The sequence below is a fragment of the Diabrotica undecimpunctata genome, chromosome 9, assembly GCF_040954645.1.
Source record: "Diabrotica undecimpunctata isolate CICGRU chromosome 9, icDiaUnde3, whole genome shotgun sequence".
In the NCBI taxonomy this organism is placed as follows: Eukaryota; Metazoa; Arthropoda; class Insecta; order Coleoptera; family Chrysomelidae; genus Diabrotica; species Diabrotica undecimpunctata.
Window position 1 is genome coordinate 84,486,339 of NC_092811.1, and position 16,831 is coordinate 84,503,169.

The window sequence follows — 16,831 nt, forward strand, 5'->3', positions numbered from 1 at the left end:
AAATATTTATATTATTTCTTTGTTTAGCGTTCAAGTAATAAATACCTGTTACAAGAAACTCCCGAGATATAATAGTTTTAATTCCCGTTTCACGAGAGATGCCGAGGAAATCGAAACTTTGGAAGATATGGGAAAAGGCCTGTCTGATTATTTAAACAAAAATGCTTGGAGAATTGCATTGGCATGTTTCCTGTCACTAGGTAAGTTTAAAACACAACAACTAACCTAAAAATTAAAACCTTGAGGAAACATTAAAGGAAAAATATGGGGATGTGTGCAATAGAGTTAGAGTAAATGTAAGCGAGTGGTGTATTGTGTGCAACAAAAATTGTAATAAAACTTCATGATGAAAACTTGATGAATTCTTAAAATATTAAGATGATCTATAGTATACAGCACTGAATGTTGAGAGTAGTTAGCCTAAAAAAGAACAATGAATGCATGTTCCAGCAAGGAAATGAATGAATGGGGAGGCCTAATAAAGATGGGCATCAATTGATCCATCAAAAGTGAGAGAGTGTATGTTAGGCTAGCGCATGTTCAATGCGAAATGATAATCATCCATGATGAAGAATGTCTGGGAATAAACAGGATAATAACCTTTCCGTGGTCAGCTGCTTTTGTTTGCTAACAAAAATCTTTACTAGGTAACTATAAAATTTAAAATTTAAAGATATGAAAGAAAAGAAGAACTAGGATTCACGAGAGAATCTGTTTCACTGTTTTAGAATTTGAAACGATTATTGGTATTGATATAATATATATATATATATATATATATATATACTTGAACTTTGCAAGAATCAGAAATTTATTTATTGCCGACAACTCAAAGAATTAAGTCTTTACTTTTAAATGTAGTTGCATTAGTTTTTTTGGTCAGCCTTGGACACCTTTACTTTTCAAGTTCATAGCTACCATACATTTCCAACGATACCTTTTTTCACATAGTAACAAAAAAAACCACTATGTTGTTACTAGTTAAGTTTTTTTGTTTTAACATCCTAACTCTACAATTCTGTTACGGTAAAATCTCCAGTGTTTTTAAATTGATAATATATGGTAGCTAATTATAATTTCTTCTCTCTCAGCCCTGAATAATCCAAATTAATTATCTTTGGCGAAAACGTTTGGCAAACGTTTTTTGGAAAACGTCGGCGAAACAATTGATACTCATTAGAGTCTTTCTTGCAGATTTCCCCAATATTTAAGAGTTTACTATATATGATATGATATATATATATATATATATATATATATATATATATATATATATATATATATATATATATATATATATATATATGTATATATATGTCATTTTATTTATTTAACTAATAAATAACTAACTCTTAACTCACATGAATAATTTTATAGCGTGGTTGAAAACTTGTCAGAAAAACTTAAATGTCATCAGTTAGCCCCTCATTATCTTGGCCAAAGTTTGTTAAATTAATATAACTTTTACATTTCGTATTAATTCAGTACCTATAACGCCCCAATGTTGCCCTCTTCATCCACTGTTATTTCTCAGATCCTTATTAAGGCACATGTTTGTTATATGTTCTAAGAATTTTAATCGTAAGTGGTTAACTTATGATTTGATGCTTAAAACTTAGATTCTTATTTCAGGAAAATATTCTTAATATTTGAAGAGTGGCCGAGCTAAGTGATCTAAGTACCAAAATTAACAATTGCCAGAAATCAAAAAAAACTTTATTAACCAAAAAAATAAAACAAATATATAATTGTTTATGGAAATTCCGCTTCATTAACAAGTACCTAAATAACGTATAACAAATTTTCGGTGTTAATATACTAAACAAACTTAGTAATACTCAATAAATGAAGAAAAAATGGAAATGATCTAAGTCCACAGGAATAATATTTGACTAAATATCTAAAATAGAGGTGAAAAATGCTCTATTTTCGTGGTTAATGAATTCTAGCATGGCGCGAAGGTCTTTTTTCTTACTTTCGTTTATTTGCTGAACACCAGAAAAACCCAAGAGCTCTGTCGACTTTAACTTTTGGACAGTCACACCTTTTTTCAATACACGACACTTCTCCCATCCAATTAAGTCATTAAAATTTTTCTTGTACCACACTGTTCCCGGCTCTTCTTTCGTCACACGTAACCACGATGCTTGAGTAATACCAAGTTTAGATGTATCTATACATTCTGATGATATTTTATCGAAATCAAAGAAAGTACATTCTCCCATATCTAAAAGTCTGTAAGGTCTGGAAGGTCTAGCAGCAGCAATTACAGTTTTTAAATCGTTTACTGTTTGAAGCTTGGAACATTTTGCTCGTTTCTCTATAAGAGCAAAATCTCTATCTGAAGATGAAAAGCTATGACCGGAAACTAAAAATTTATGATCAATGGTATCAAAATGTCCATTAGCTACTAAGAAAATGTATAAGAAGATAAACATTCGGTTTTTCAGTTGACCTGCACAGTTGTCGCTCCATATACATAGTTTTCGCTTATAAGTTGAAAGCTCTCCTGTCTTTAAGGCTTGTAAAAGACATGATGCCATTTGGTTCCCACCACGACCCGATTGTCCTTCATGCCAGATGCACATTATCCCACCTGCAGTATCTTGCATGTGTATTCCAAAATTGTAGCATGACAATTGGCGGCTGTAATACATACTACTATGCGTCAATTTGGGAAGCGAAAATACTTTTTGTAGATCCATGGTAATGGTACAGGTATCGCTACCTGGAAGAGTACTGCTCGTACTATCTTCTTGAAAAACATTAAGAGCTTTATCTGTTTTTCTATGATGTAATTCCAACTCATTTTTAGCTTTTCTAGATATACTAAGGTCTTTGTCCTTGCCTCTTAAAAAAAGTAAATCACAAGTCTTACAGGTGTTAACTCTAGGCTTTCTAAAAGAAAAATTCGGAAAATCCTTCATAAAAACTTTCCTATAGAATTTGTATGTTGTGGTGCTGTCAGGATGTTTTATTTTAAAAGAGTTGTATAGCTTATTAACATTGAGGTCTGGACTGAGATATTCCTTTTCACTTTTTGAACGACTGTAGTGGCTCTCGTCCCTCGGGAAGCTATTGATGTGATTATTTACCATCTGTCTGTCATGAAGAGTATACTTAAATTTTCTAACACTTCCTCGTTTATCCTTAAAGGTTGTATGTCCCTCCTTTTTACGCCTAACAAGCGTAGTAATCTTTTGCGGACTTATAGCAAATATTTCCAAAAACGTCTTTTTACAGACTCTTTTTACATTACCTTCCCCATCTGGAACAAAAAAAGCTACGGTACACTGTCGTCTACTTTCTGATGAATCACCAGAACTACCATTGCGGCGACGTTGGATTGGTAAAACTTGCAATAATCCCATGAGATAGCTGCCTTGCTCGTTGAGTTCAAGGCCATGATACAAGTCGAAAAGCTTAATTTTCATATCAACCACGTCTCTACAGCTGAATTTACATTTGCACGTGATCTAAAATAGAAAAATCTCATGATAATATATCATATCAACAAAGCCAAAGTAGCAATAAAAAAAGTTTTAGGTAGCTATTCACAAATTTCAAGCGAAATATCTGTTAAAAATCTCGTACTAACCTCATTTTTTGGAATGGCCTTTCCAAGTTTTTGCAGCTTACATTTTTGTGTAATGTAGGGTTTTCCACTCAATCTAGCTTCACTCTGTTTTTTTCTTGACGATATTGTTTTCTTTTTATCATCAAACGCACTAGAATCCATTGTATTTACTTTAAAACACAAATTCATCAATCGATTCTAACGACAATACGTCAACCTGCACATGGCACTTAGATCAATTAGCACAGCACATGATCTCGGACTTACAGGCGGCTCCATCTTTGGGCTTCGTTTGCAATCACTAGAGTGAAGTTAGCACGTAGATCTCATAGGGGGACATTGGCATAGGAACATAGATCATATTGATTGAGATCAGCACATGATCTCGGACTTACAGGCGGCTCCATCTTTGGGCTTCGTTTGCAATCACTAGAGTGAAGTTAGCACGTAGATCTCATAGGGGGACATTGGCATAGGAACATAGATCATATTGATTGAATAAAAACAAAATTTTATGTTTTGGCACTTAGATCACTTAGCTTGGACACTCTTCATTTGCATAGTAGATTTCAGTTAGAAGATGTTAAATTAAACCTAGTTTATCAATTTTTACATAAGCATATTATAAACAACTTGTCTATGTTTTAGGTGTTGGAATGTTAATGTTGTTCCTGTTTAAAACCGCTACAGCTGCAGTTGTTTGGGGCATTCTAGGAGGAGTCCTAATTTTTGGAACCATTCTTGTAGGACTGGCATGGTAAGCATGACAAACTATTATTTTAATACATAATAATACTATAGGAAGGAAGAATAACAACGAAAAGGTCCAAATACAATACATATCAGAAAAAGAGTGGGAAGACTACTATAAAGAACTACTCACAGAAAACCGCCCAGATTTAATAGAGATAGACACAAAACAGGAACAACAACAAAATCAGAATGAAGAACAGATTGAGATAACATTAATCGAAGTAAAGAATGCCATAAAGACTTTAAAGAACAAAAAATCAGGGGGACCATGAGGAATCGTTAATGAACTAATTAAGTACGGAACGGACAAACTACACATAATTATACACGAAATGTTCAGTAACGTTATAAACCTGAACGAAATACCAGAAGAATGGTCCAAAGCATATATAACCTCGATACATAAAAAGGGAGATAAGAAGAAATGCGGGAATTACAGAGGCATCAGTGGGGTAGCATGTATGGGCAGGTTATATGGAAAAATACTGAAAGAAAAACTGGAAAAATCAGTCTCAAATAAAATCGGAGAAGATCAGGCGGGGTTCACGGCAAGAAGATCTTGCATAGACCACATTTATACACTCCAACAATTAATTGAAAAAAAAATGGCAAAAAATAAACCAGTACACATGGCATTCATAGATTTAAAAAAGGCATATGACACGGTCCCCAGAAAACAACTATGGGACACGATGAAGGAAATCGGAATAACTCAGAGGTTAATAGAAGCCGTAAAAAACCTTTACAACGACAACAAGGTAAGAGTTAAAACCTGCAATAAATACTCCAACGAATTTAAGATCACAAAAGGCTTATTGCAGGGATGCTCTACATCTCCGACACTATTCAAGATATTCCTCGAACAAATATTAAAACCATGGAAAAGGAAATGTGAAGGGATGGGAATATCAATCCGGGATAACTTCTTGTACACATTAAGCTTTGCAGATGACCAAGTGGTAACGGCTCAAGATGAAGAAGATCTGTGCTATATGCTCTGAAAATTAGAAAAGGAATACACAAAAAATGGACTGGAAATAAATCTAGAAAAGACCGAATATTTAACAACAGAGCAAGAACCAGTGAGAAACTTGGAAATGGACGATAATAGGGAAATTAACGGCACTGACAAATTCAAATATTTAGGATTCATACTCTCAAAAAATGGAACCACCGAGCAAGAGATAACCAGCAGATTAGCACAGACAAGACCATGTATTAAACAAATGAACGGGGTTCTGTGGGATAGACAGATTACAAGAAATACAAAGAAGAGAATTTATAACACCTTGGTACGCAGTATAATGACCTATGGAGCAGAGAATTAGGTAATAAATAAACGAAACAGGTCCAAAATCACAGCAACTGAAATGGAGTATGGAGTTCATGAGAAGAAGCTGCAGAGTGACAAAAATGGATCGCATCAGAAATGAGGAGATAAAACGAAGAATGGTAGTAGAACAAGACATACTCAGCTACATCGAAGAAAAACGTTTAATTTGGTATGGACATATGAGAAGAACAGATCATACAAGGTGGATAGCAAAGATTTCGGATAGGAGCCCAATAGGAAGGAGGAAAAGAGGTAGACCCCGAAGATCATGGAGGGATGAAGTGGACGAGGCCATGGAAAGACGAGACCTTAGAGATGGAGAATGGCAGAGCAGAAAGGACTGGAGACGTTGGCTGAAAGAAGGAAGGCGGCGACAGATGTAAAAATCCTTGTATAGATAGATAGATAATAATAATACTAAATTAGTTTAGCATTGTTTACATATTCACACTTTGATTGGGCACTTTTTAGGGATAATGTATGCCTGGTGCGGAAGAGTATTTTTGTAAAAATGCTTATGTATTTGTTGTTACGAGGACAGTGTTACTATTTAAAATGATATATTGTGGTTGATTTTAACACGTGGTTGACCACCTGTTAAAAACCGGGCAGGGAGACACGTAGCTCCTCAAGTATTAAATTTTATCCAATGTCATCGACCTAGAGTCACCATATAATTTAATCTTGGAATGATATAAACCCATATATGGAAGTCACAGCCACAAATGTATTGTAAGCTTCAACTACATACGGCACTGAGGATGATCTGATTAGATCGAAAACGTTATGCTACTGTATAAATTTTGACGACACTGTTAAAAGTTTTAACTATGTTTTTATATACCTAAATACAATTGTGCAGTGTTTTACCTTCTGTATGTTTTTTTAAACGATGCTATACAGCCAACTACTGGGATTTTCCGATTAATTTTTTTTTATACTAACGTGTTTATTTTGGACGAGCTTATGACTCACCAGCGAGCCATGCGCATCTGACACATGAACGATGCGGCTCACATGAGAGCCATGCGCAGTCAAAGTGTTAAGGCTGAAAACGAAAAGTTATTTAATTAATATTTTAAAATATTAATTAAATAAATTTTCGTTTTCAGCCTTAATAAATTAAGTTACATTGATGTAGTAAATTAACTTGTAAACTTTACAAGTCAATTTACTAGTGAATTAAACAATTTTAATTAGAATTAGAAGTACAGACACAGTATAGAAAGATTAATTTAGATCCTCCTCTGTTGTCCCCCCTCCCCCCCTCTCTCTCTCACTCTCTCTCACTCTCTCTCTCACTCAGTCTCTCTCTCACTCTCTCACTCTTTCTCTCACACTCTCTCTCTCTCACTCTTAATCTCTCTTAATATCTCTCTCACTCTCTCTTTCTCTCTTTCTATTTCTCTCTTTCGCCATGTGTTTTTCTTTCTCTTTACAAAACCTTTAATGTGTAATATCTCAACTCCTGTGCTGATTTGAGTCAGTCTGAATGTGCTTCCACTCAGCGCATAATAGACTGAGAACTTCCCATAGGTATAATATAGGACTTGGATATGTGCGAATAATATATAACCTAATCCGCGCATTAACTGAGAACATGACAGCTACTGTGGATTAACTGGAGGTTTGTTGATTGAGTATAACACACATTTGTAAATTAAGTTGAGAATATTTTGAGAACGATTTCCGAAGTGGAAATTGAAACGTCAATAAACTTACTTTAACCTTTAATTGTGGCTTATTTCCATTTAAATAGAAATTACTTTAAAATGCCACAAGAAAATAGCTTCAGAAAAGTATAACACACATTCACATTCTCCATTTTTCTATTGACATCAAATCTAAAATCATATGATCCACGAGCTTCTTAACCAAGAGTTTTTATATCTTTTTGTATCTTGTACAATTTGACACTAATCTATTTTCCGGCAAGGTTCAGTATCCAAATTTTTGTAAATAAAATAATAAATTTCTGCTGATAAATAAATTATTAAAAAATACCGAGTGGCTTTCAGGTTCAGAAATGCAATCTACTAATACAGTACAAACATATCAAGTACTACCTACTCTTGATCTTACTGCCAAAACTTCACGATCATTTTTAGTGATTATTCTACCAGTGTAAAATTTATAATTATAATAATATCCTCTAGTTGCACAAAAAAGATGATACCTACAGTAGGCGATACAGTAGACTATATAACTCTTAATGATCAATAAATGATTTAAGATTTTGTATTATATCGAGAACATAAAGATTGATCCATAAACAGGAATGTTTACAGTTGAAATGGCCAATTGTTAATATATTTAAGGAAAGCAATATTTTATGTCAATAAAAACAGTTAAAAGATAGTGATCTACCATTAGAAGTGTTTGAAAGATATGAAATAAATCGACAATTTCATAAATATAATAATGACTTCTATTTTATGATCCATAAAATAAAATCTAACTCTTAAAATATATGTTTATGCTGACTTTCTCTCAGATTTATAAAATGTTAATTAACTATTACTATTATACTTCATTCTACTACTGTAATAATGGGCTTGATACGTGTGTATAGTCGCCTCGTATTTCGGTGAGACTGTGTAAAAATTAAAAATATATTTATCTGTAATAAAAGCAGGCAATACAAATTAAAATAAAAGTACTCTACCAGGAGTAGTTATTAACTGCGAAATTATCAATGACTGAGATGTATAATAATACAAAGTTTTAATATTCTCTTCGATATTTACATTTAGATGAGCCTGGTAAAATATGGACAGTCGCTCAGATAAAGTTATCATCGATGCATTGTTTGCGTAAGATGACAATATTTGCCTGAGCGACCGAAACCATAAAGTAAGTTACCCCAATAAATTTTGTTTCGACCGTCCAGTGGTTTACACTTGGGTAGGTAGTATAATATTTTATATTATTTTAAACTTTATTTTTAAACGAAATATTGTTTATTTGGATGAAACCTGGTATGGTACTAATGACACCGTGAAAAAAAGTTGGACGAATAATAACAAAAATTGTTCTAATTCAGTACCGCCCAATAAAGGACAGAATTATAATTTTATACTGCGGTGTAGAAAATGGATGCATCGACGATTTATTATTATCTGCAATAAAAATGACGTGAATCTAGATTATCATGAGGATATGGAGGGTGGATGGATTTTTTGTGAATCATGGATTGAAAAATCTCTTCTTCCAGAATTATATATATATATATATATATATAATATATATATATATATATATATATATATATATATATATATATATATATATATAACAACACAGTTTATTAGGGTTGCAGTCACAAAATTGGCCGGGATGTTAATGAAACACTCTTATGACTTTTTGTCTAGCTTTAGGAATGGTTTTATTCATTTTTCAAGACACTGTAATAAGAAAAAAATGTACATATTTATAAAATATTACAATTCTTCAGTGCAACTTACTAGTCGTTGAGATTATTTATAAATGCATAGACACTCAACATTAATAACACACATATAAAATAATGGACAAAATACATTCTAAAATTCTTTAAAATTTAGATACAGATAAATAGTTTTAATAGTTTAGGTACAGTAAAATAATAAATAAAAAGTAAGATAAAGTAATAAACTGTGTTGTTTGTTTATATCGACAGTCACTAATATCCAGTAATTCTTATATATATATATATATATATATATATATATATATATATATATATATATATATATATATATATACATCGAAAAAGAAGTTCGAGCGTCAATTTTAATGCTTTCAGTTATCAATATGATGGAAATGAAGTATAAAAAAAGTTCAACTCAGGAACCATAGATGTAAACGTTTAGTTTTTATAAAACTCACAAAGAACGGAAGTACGTAAAAATATGTAAAAGAACAGTAAACTTTATAATTTTACTAAAATACTTTTGAAATGTGGCACCCGTGGTGTGATAATAATTCTGCAGCTGAAGAGCCAGTGGAACCCTGTAATCAATTGGAATATTTTTACAAAGCCGTGTAGTAAAATGTAAGCGACATTTCCAATACCTCTCTGATGATACCATCCAAATATATGCTGAAACATGTTTATGAAGGATTGTGTTCTAAATTGTCTAAATCAGAAGCAATTGTGGAAACGTATTTATCAGAGTGTCCAAAGCAATCTGCTACAAGACTATAGGAGAAACATCTTCTAGACAGAGGAGAAAGGATTGTGCAAATTCACACAAATAAAACCGCACCTAAAGGAACCTATAATCAGAACAATATACAAAATGGATGCGGCTAATATTTTTTCAACTATTGAAAGCCTTCGAAGTGAACTGGTTCGAAAGGATATTCTCTTATATTCAGCAACAACACTTCGATTATTTCTTAAAGCCAATAATTTTAAGTACAAAACTTTAGACAAGCGCCATAATGGAAGCTACTAGAATAATTATTTCTTTAAGAAACATTTCTATCAGATAGATAACTTAGTATCAAAAAATGAAACGAAATGTTGTTTATTTAGATGAGACCTAGTGTGATACTCATGACAGGGCAGAGAATTATAATTTTACACTGCGGTTGAGAAAATATATGGATCGATGATGTATTATTAATATCTGCAAAAAAATATTACAACGCGTCTCTAGGTTATCATGAGGATATGGAAAGTTTAATTTTTGAATCATGGTTTGAAGAACCTCTTCTTCCGAGATTACCTAAATATAGCGTGATTATCATGGACAATGTATCATATTATTCAAGATTAATGAGAAAATTTCAAATATTACTTGAAACAAATTACAAATTCAAGAATTTTTATTTGAGAAAGATTTGTACTTTGAGGCATCATATAGTAAAAAGCAATTGTTGGAGGTTGTTTACAGTAGACAGTACCAGAAGGAATAATATGTTGTTGATAACTGTACTCGCAGTAATGGGCATACCGTGCTTGGTACGCCCAGTATTACAATTTACAATCGTACTTCCTCCTTACTATTGTAAATTGAACCCAATAGAGTTAATATGGACACAACTTAAAGGAAATAGAAGAAGAAGAAACGTGGCTCCTAAATTTTTGTCTACTGCTCTCCAGTTAATTAGAAGAGAAGTCACAAAGATCACAGCAACCGACTGGACAAGTGTAATCAAACATGTAATCGCAGTGGAAAATGACTATGTTAAATATTTACTAGCATTAACCCAATTAATTATAAATATAGAAGATACAACTGATACTAGTGATAACAGTGATTCTGAGTAGATTAGTAAGTTCTTCTTCTAAATCAAAGTACAGGTTAGGTTATTAGAAAATACCTGCTAGATATATAAAAAAAGATGTTCATACAAGTTTTAGACCTTTTACCCATTTTTAAATTACACTGGTAAACACACAGTTTGCTGCCGGAAATTTTTTTACTGTTTCTAGGTAATTTGGGTCTGCTGAATCCAAAAATGGCACCAGATTTGCTCCATCAGATCGTTTTCAGGAAATACAACAGATCACGTTTCTAACATATAGGGTAATTTAACGCAGCACTAGCTACATATATGTAGTGCTGCTACCAATTAAATAAACAAAATACTAATAAAAGTAAGATATTTATTGTACAATAATGTACTTACAAAAATCATATCACATATCTGCCAAAAAAACTTAACTTTTCATCTAACCTAACCAGCATCGCAGCACAAATCTGCTATTCAGCGTCACCTAAAAACTTCCTTTTATATGAAGCACCATGCATTACATTCAATTTCAGTCATCGATTCTGTAAAATGCGAATCGAAATTTGTCGTATCTGAGGCCCATCAAATATTCCGGGCTTTGAATTTTTTTTTCTAAGTGCAGGGAATTTGCTGGACAAGTATTCAAAACAAGGACGATTCTGGTCTAGGGCCTTTACAAATTGTTTCATCAGCCCTAGTTTAATATGTAACGGAGGTAATATTATTTTCTCTCGGTCGACCAATGCTTCGTTAACTACATTAGCTTCTCCTTGAACTAATGCATCTCTGCGATGCCATTTTCTTCTACTCCAGTGTTGGTCCTTAGCTCTGCTATCCCAAAGACACAGGAAACAAGGATATTTTGTAAAATCAACACAGATCGCCCACTAATGTTGATCATACTTGATGTTCTTTAGCACCAGCGAAATTGTTTTATATTCTTCTTTCATTTTTGTAGAATGTCCAATTGATATACTTCCATATTTGTTGCCATTATGTAAAAGGTCACACTTTAAACTTCGTTTGGAACTGTCGATAAAAAGATGCCAGTGATCTGGTGTATATTCCGATACACCAGATCACTTAGCTCTTCCTGAGTAAAGAGTTCAGGACGTGTTGACTCCTCTTCAAAATCACTGTCGTCTTCCTCAAATCTATTAGTCTGTAGTTCGTCAGATAACGTTTCGACATTATCCTCTGATAACGTAGGTAGACAGCTAAATATTGGAATGGGTATCTGTTCAAGCTGATGTGGAGTTGGTCTTATTGCTGAATCCAGGTTAGGATATGTCCACGTATGTCGATTGTTACGATGAATGCCCTTTATATTCACAAGACAGAAATAGCAATCGTCAAAACAATTTTTTGGTTTCCTCCATACCATTGGTACACCAAACTTTAAACATTTTCGTTGTCCTTTCGTCCACTGTCGCAAGTTTTCAAGACAAGTTTTGCACACTACATGTGGAGCCCAGGAGTTATCTTGATCTCCTAAATGAACACCAAAATAGGCTTGATATGCCCTTTTTATAAAATCACAAACTGGTTTTCTACTTTCCTTTGCAATGTACTCGCCACATATGTAGCAAAAAACGTCCGGGTTATTCACATAACAACGCCTGCTTGTAGAAGCCATGGTTTTCAGTTGTCAAAAACAAACTCTTGCAACGAAACTCAAGTTCAAATTAAATTTTACAATAGAATGCAGTTGACTTTATAGGAATTTATTAAGGCCCTTTCAGAGAAAATACTATTTACTTATCGGACAATAGTTAAAAAGCAATTAGCGCTAATTTCAAGTTATGGACATTTTCGAAAAGTACCCTTTAATTAGTAGTTATTAGTATGTATTTGTATTAGAATTTGTTAAGTTGGTTTATAAACATATTGCAGTTATAGTGGTGGAATATACAGAAATGTAATAATATTTAAGTATTTGATGAGTATGTTATATCTAGAAAACTAGAGCTGATACAAAGAAAAGGTTTGTATTTTTGGAATCAGCACATATAAATTAACCAAAATCAGTTGATTTTTTTTCGGCAGCAAGACAAACATTTTTTTTGTTGGGCTGTGTTATTGAGGTACTCAGTCTTCTCTCACACAGTATCAAACCAAAGTTGTTAATAGAATACCCTGTATATAATTTAAAAAGTGAATTCTCTATTTTTTTATTACAATAACTAAGTTATCAGGGATAAAATGTGATCATAAGTTTTAAAACTTATGAGCAGTTGTGTTATTAAAACGTTTGTATACTTAAATACTTGTACATAAAACATTTGTTTAATTGTATGTGATAATTACTTTTATTAACAATTTTTTTGTAGGTATTGTTATTTTACAATAAGTTCTATTTAGCCGAGTCGGTTAGTGTTATCTCTTCCTAGATATATCACAGAAGTTAACAACACCAATATTTTTTATTTAAACTTTACAGAAAATGAAACTTTTTCTTAAATAAAATTAAATAAAAATAAAAACTTTTATTTAATTAAAAATTAGATATCTACGCTACTGTTCAATAAAGTAGTGACCACTCTGACATTGTTGCCATTTTCTAGTATTTTACCCGTTCTGGTTCCTATAAATTTTCTCACGAAATTACGTGTCGACTGTACATTCAACATTTTAGCTTCGTCTTTTGGTGTATGACTGCCAATTAGAAGTTTTACATTTTTGTGTGGCTTGTTCTAGTAACAGAACGTATATAAACGAAACAATAAGTATACAGTGCCCTAAATGTGAAAAGTTCGACTTAACTAAACGTATCAATATGGTAGATGCAACAACCGATGCCAGTGTATATCCCGAACACAAGGTCTTCTTTTTCTTCTTCTTCCTCTTTATAAGCTATTCTGTTTGTTCATTGGCAGATTATTACCTATATGGAAGATTGTCGGTCCATCTGTTGCGCGGTCGTCCTATACTTCTGCCGATTGGTGACTTATCTCTTGTTATTTTGACGACACGGGTCTCCCCTATTCTGCTTAAATAGTTATTCCATTCATTTTTTTTTCCTATTTAGTGCCCATTCGTTTATACACGGTACGTTACATTTTCTTCTAATGTCTTCACTTCTCTTTAGATCACTCAGCATATTTTTTGTAATTCTTCCCAGTACTCTTATCTCTTCCGCTTCAAGTAGCCTTTGTTTTGTGGCTGCGTCGGGTCTTGTTTCTGAGGCATATGTCATTATTGTCTTACACTGGCTTTATAAATTCTTGACTTTATCTGTGTTAATGTGTCTGTTTCGCCATATACTGTTAATAAGGCATCCTGCCTCATCATCCTCATTGTATTGCAATGAGCATAAATTCTGTTGTGGCGGCAAGAATTGTGGCGGCGTTAGAAGATGGCCACGGTCAGAGTATCTTGACGAGGTTCAAATCACACGATTTGTTTGGCCTGCTCGCAGTCCAGATATCAATCCCATAGAACATTTTTGGGATGAGATGAAGAGAAGTTTACGGAGTCATGTGCCGGACCCCAGAAATTCGAGAGAGCTTCGCGACATATTGGTGCAAGAATGGAATAATCTTCCGCAGAATGTGATCCAAAATCTGATCCAGCATGCCTCGTCGTTTGCAAGCTGTTATCACTGCCAGAGGAGGGAATACTCGCTACTGAAGTTCTTAAAATTTCTTTTTTTTAACAAAAAGCACATCAAATTAAAATTGTCCCTTTTCAATATTTAGTATATCAAAGGAAAATTCTTCATTTCCATTATTTTTAATAAACTTTAAACGACAAAAACGTTGTTTTCTTTAAGCAATCCGTTAGTAAACTATGTTACGAAAATAGTTAAAACAGAATAATAATTTCTAAAATAAATTTAAATTACGGGGTGACCCTAATTTTATGCTCGGTAGTGTATTTACATTCTTGTACTTGATGTAAACATTTTCTGTGTACTAACAGGACGACTCCTTTGGATGTCTATATTTTTTTCTACAAACTCTTTTGTGATTTCCTGCTCTCTTGTGTTTAGATGCTTAAGCTGTACGCGATAGTTTGTCTATAAAAGATGTTAGCAGAAAAAAAATTTAATTAACGTTCAAATTTTTGTAGTAATAAATGAATTAGTATTTAGCCGTCCTACAATAAGAATAAAGCTTTGTGACGTGAATAAATCTCTGACATTCCTATTAAAATTCGAGTATGTTATAGTAAACTGGACACAAAAACGAAAGCAGAAAGACCGCTCACCTACTAATTTTAACCATTAAGGTGTGGATAAAAATATGTAGGCGCCATGTATCTTGGATGACACAAGACTCAAATATTCATACATGTATTTATTTGTCTAATTTTCTTTTTTATTTTAGGTACGCCTACTTCAATTTCGACAAATTAGTTCAACAAAATAACAGTAACGTGAAATCCAGCAAAGAGGGTATTCTATTTCTCGCTATCTTTTTTACTATTCTTATATTGATATTTTTGTTGGTCGCTGTATTCATGTACCGAAAGATCCAATTAGTCATTCAGTTACTGAAGGAAGCTACAAAGGCCGCTTTTGCTATGCCACAATTACTGTTTATTCCAATAATTGTAAGTAAGAAAAATTTAAATAAAAATTATTTGATCTAATACTAACCTAGACGCAAATAAATTGTTATAAAAATCATAGCCAAATCAAGTTTCTCAAAAAGTCTTAACAATATTGCTGTTATTTCTCGAACGGGGAGCTGTCTTTAGCGGTTTTTACACACGCGTCTCGCGGTACTAACACTAAGATCGAAGAGATTGTGTTAAACGAGGATTCGCGGTATTTTTGCGTGGTATCTAGTGGTTATCACTAAGAGAGAAAAAACCCGTCTGTGGTTTGACGTCCGTTCGCGTTAAACCCAGCTAGGAGAGAGAGATTCTGAAAAGGCACTTCAGTACGAAAAGCATCTTGTGCCCACTCGGGTCAAAAATCAAGACTGAGTTTTTCTGTTAGCTATTTTAAAACTGTCTATATGTCTAAAGGGGTGTGGTTAAAGTGGGAGTAGGAATTATTATTAAAGGTTGGAGTAGGGTAATGATTTTAAAATTGCGGTGGATTATGATAGGAATTTAGAACCATTACAGTCTTTGTTCTTTATTAACTCTTAATTAATAAAAGCGTGCAAATACTAGCATTTGCAGATGATGTTGACATAATCGCAAGATCAAGAAAAGAAATGATAGAGGCATACAACCAAATAGAACGAGCTGCACAAAATAATGGTCTTAAAATCAATCAGACCAAAACAAAATATATGCAGGTAAGTAAAAACGCAGAAATAAGGCAGCCACAAAATATAACAATAGGAGAATACAACATAGAGGGGGTAAAAAACTTTATATACTTGGGATCCCTAGTCACGTCTGATAATAACGTTACGGAGGAAGTGAAGATTCGAATATTTATTGCAAATAAATGTTACCATGGCTTAATTAGACACCTAAGATCAGATAACGTCGCAAGAAAGACAAAATGACAAATATATAAAACCCTAATAAGACCGGTACTCACATATGGCTCAGAAACCTGGACACTCACTAAAAGAGAGGAAACGTTGTTAGCCACCTTCGAAAGAAAAATCTTGCGACACATATATAAGGGCACAAAAGAAAACGGAATATGGCGAAGACGATACAACTCTGAACTATACAAAATATACCAGGATCCGGATATTATCACATTCATTAAAATAGGACGGCTGCGTTGGATAGGACATGTAGAAAGAATGGAAGAAGGCGAAATACCAAACAAAATATTCAAACAGATGCCAGTAGGAAAAAGAACAAGAGGAAGACCGAAACTGAGATACTTAGAACAAATAGAAAATGATATAACAACCTTAAAAATAAAAAACTGGAGAAAAAAAGCACGAAACAGATCAGAATGGAGAAGAATCCTGGAACAGGCCAAGACCCAAAAAGGATTGTCGAGCCAGTGATGATGATGATGACAG

At 33.2% G+C, this 16,831-nt stretch overlaps 1 protein-coding gene across 4 annotated transcripts in view; it reads left to right on the forward strand.

The window, feature by feature from the left end:
* LOC140450208 (choline transporter-like protein 1) overlaps positions 1-16,831 on the forward strand; it is a 258,955-nt gene that overhangs the window by 188,569 nt on the left and 53,555 nt on the right. For all 4 annotated transcript variants that reach the window (XM_072543690.1, XM_072543689.1, XM_072543688.1 and 1 more), the window contains 3 exons: positions 28-200; positions 4,226-4,334; positions 15,215-15,440. In XM_072543690.1, coding sequence (XP_072399791.1) covers positions 28-200; positions 4,226-4,334; positions 15,215-15,440 — 508 coding nt within the window. The remainder of the gene's footprint in view (positions 1-27; positions 201-4,225; positions 4,335-15,214; positions 15,441-16,831) is intronic.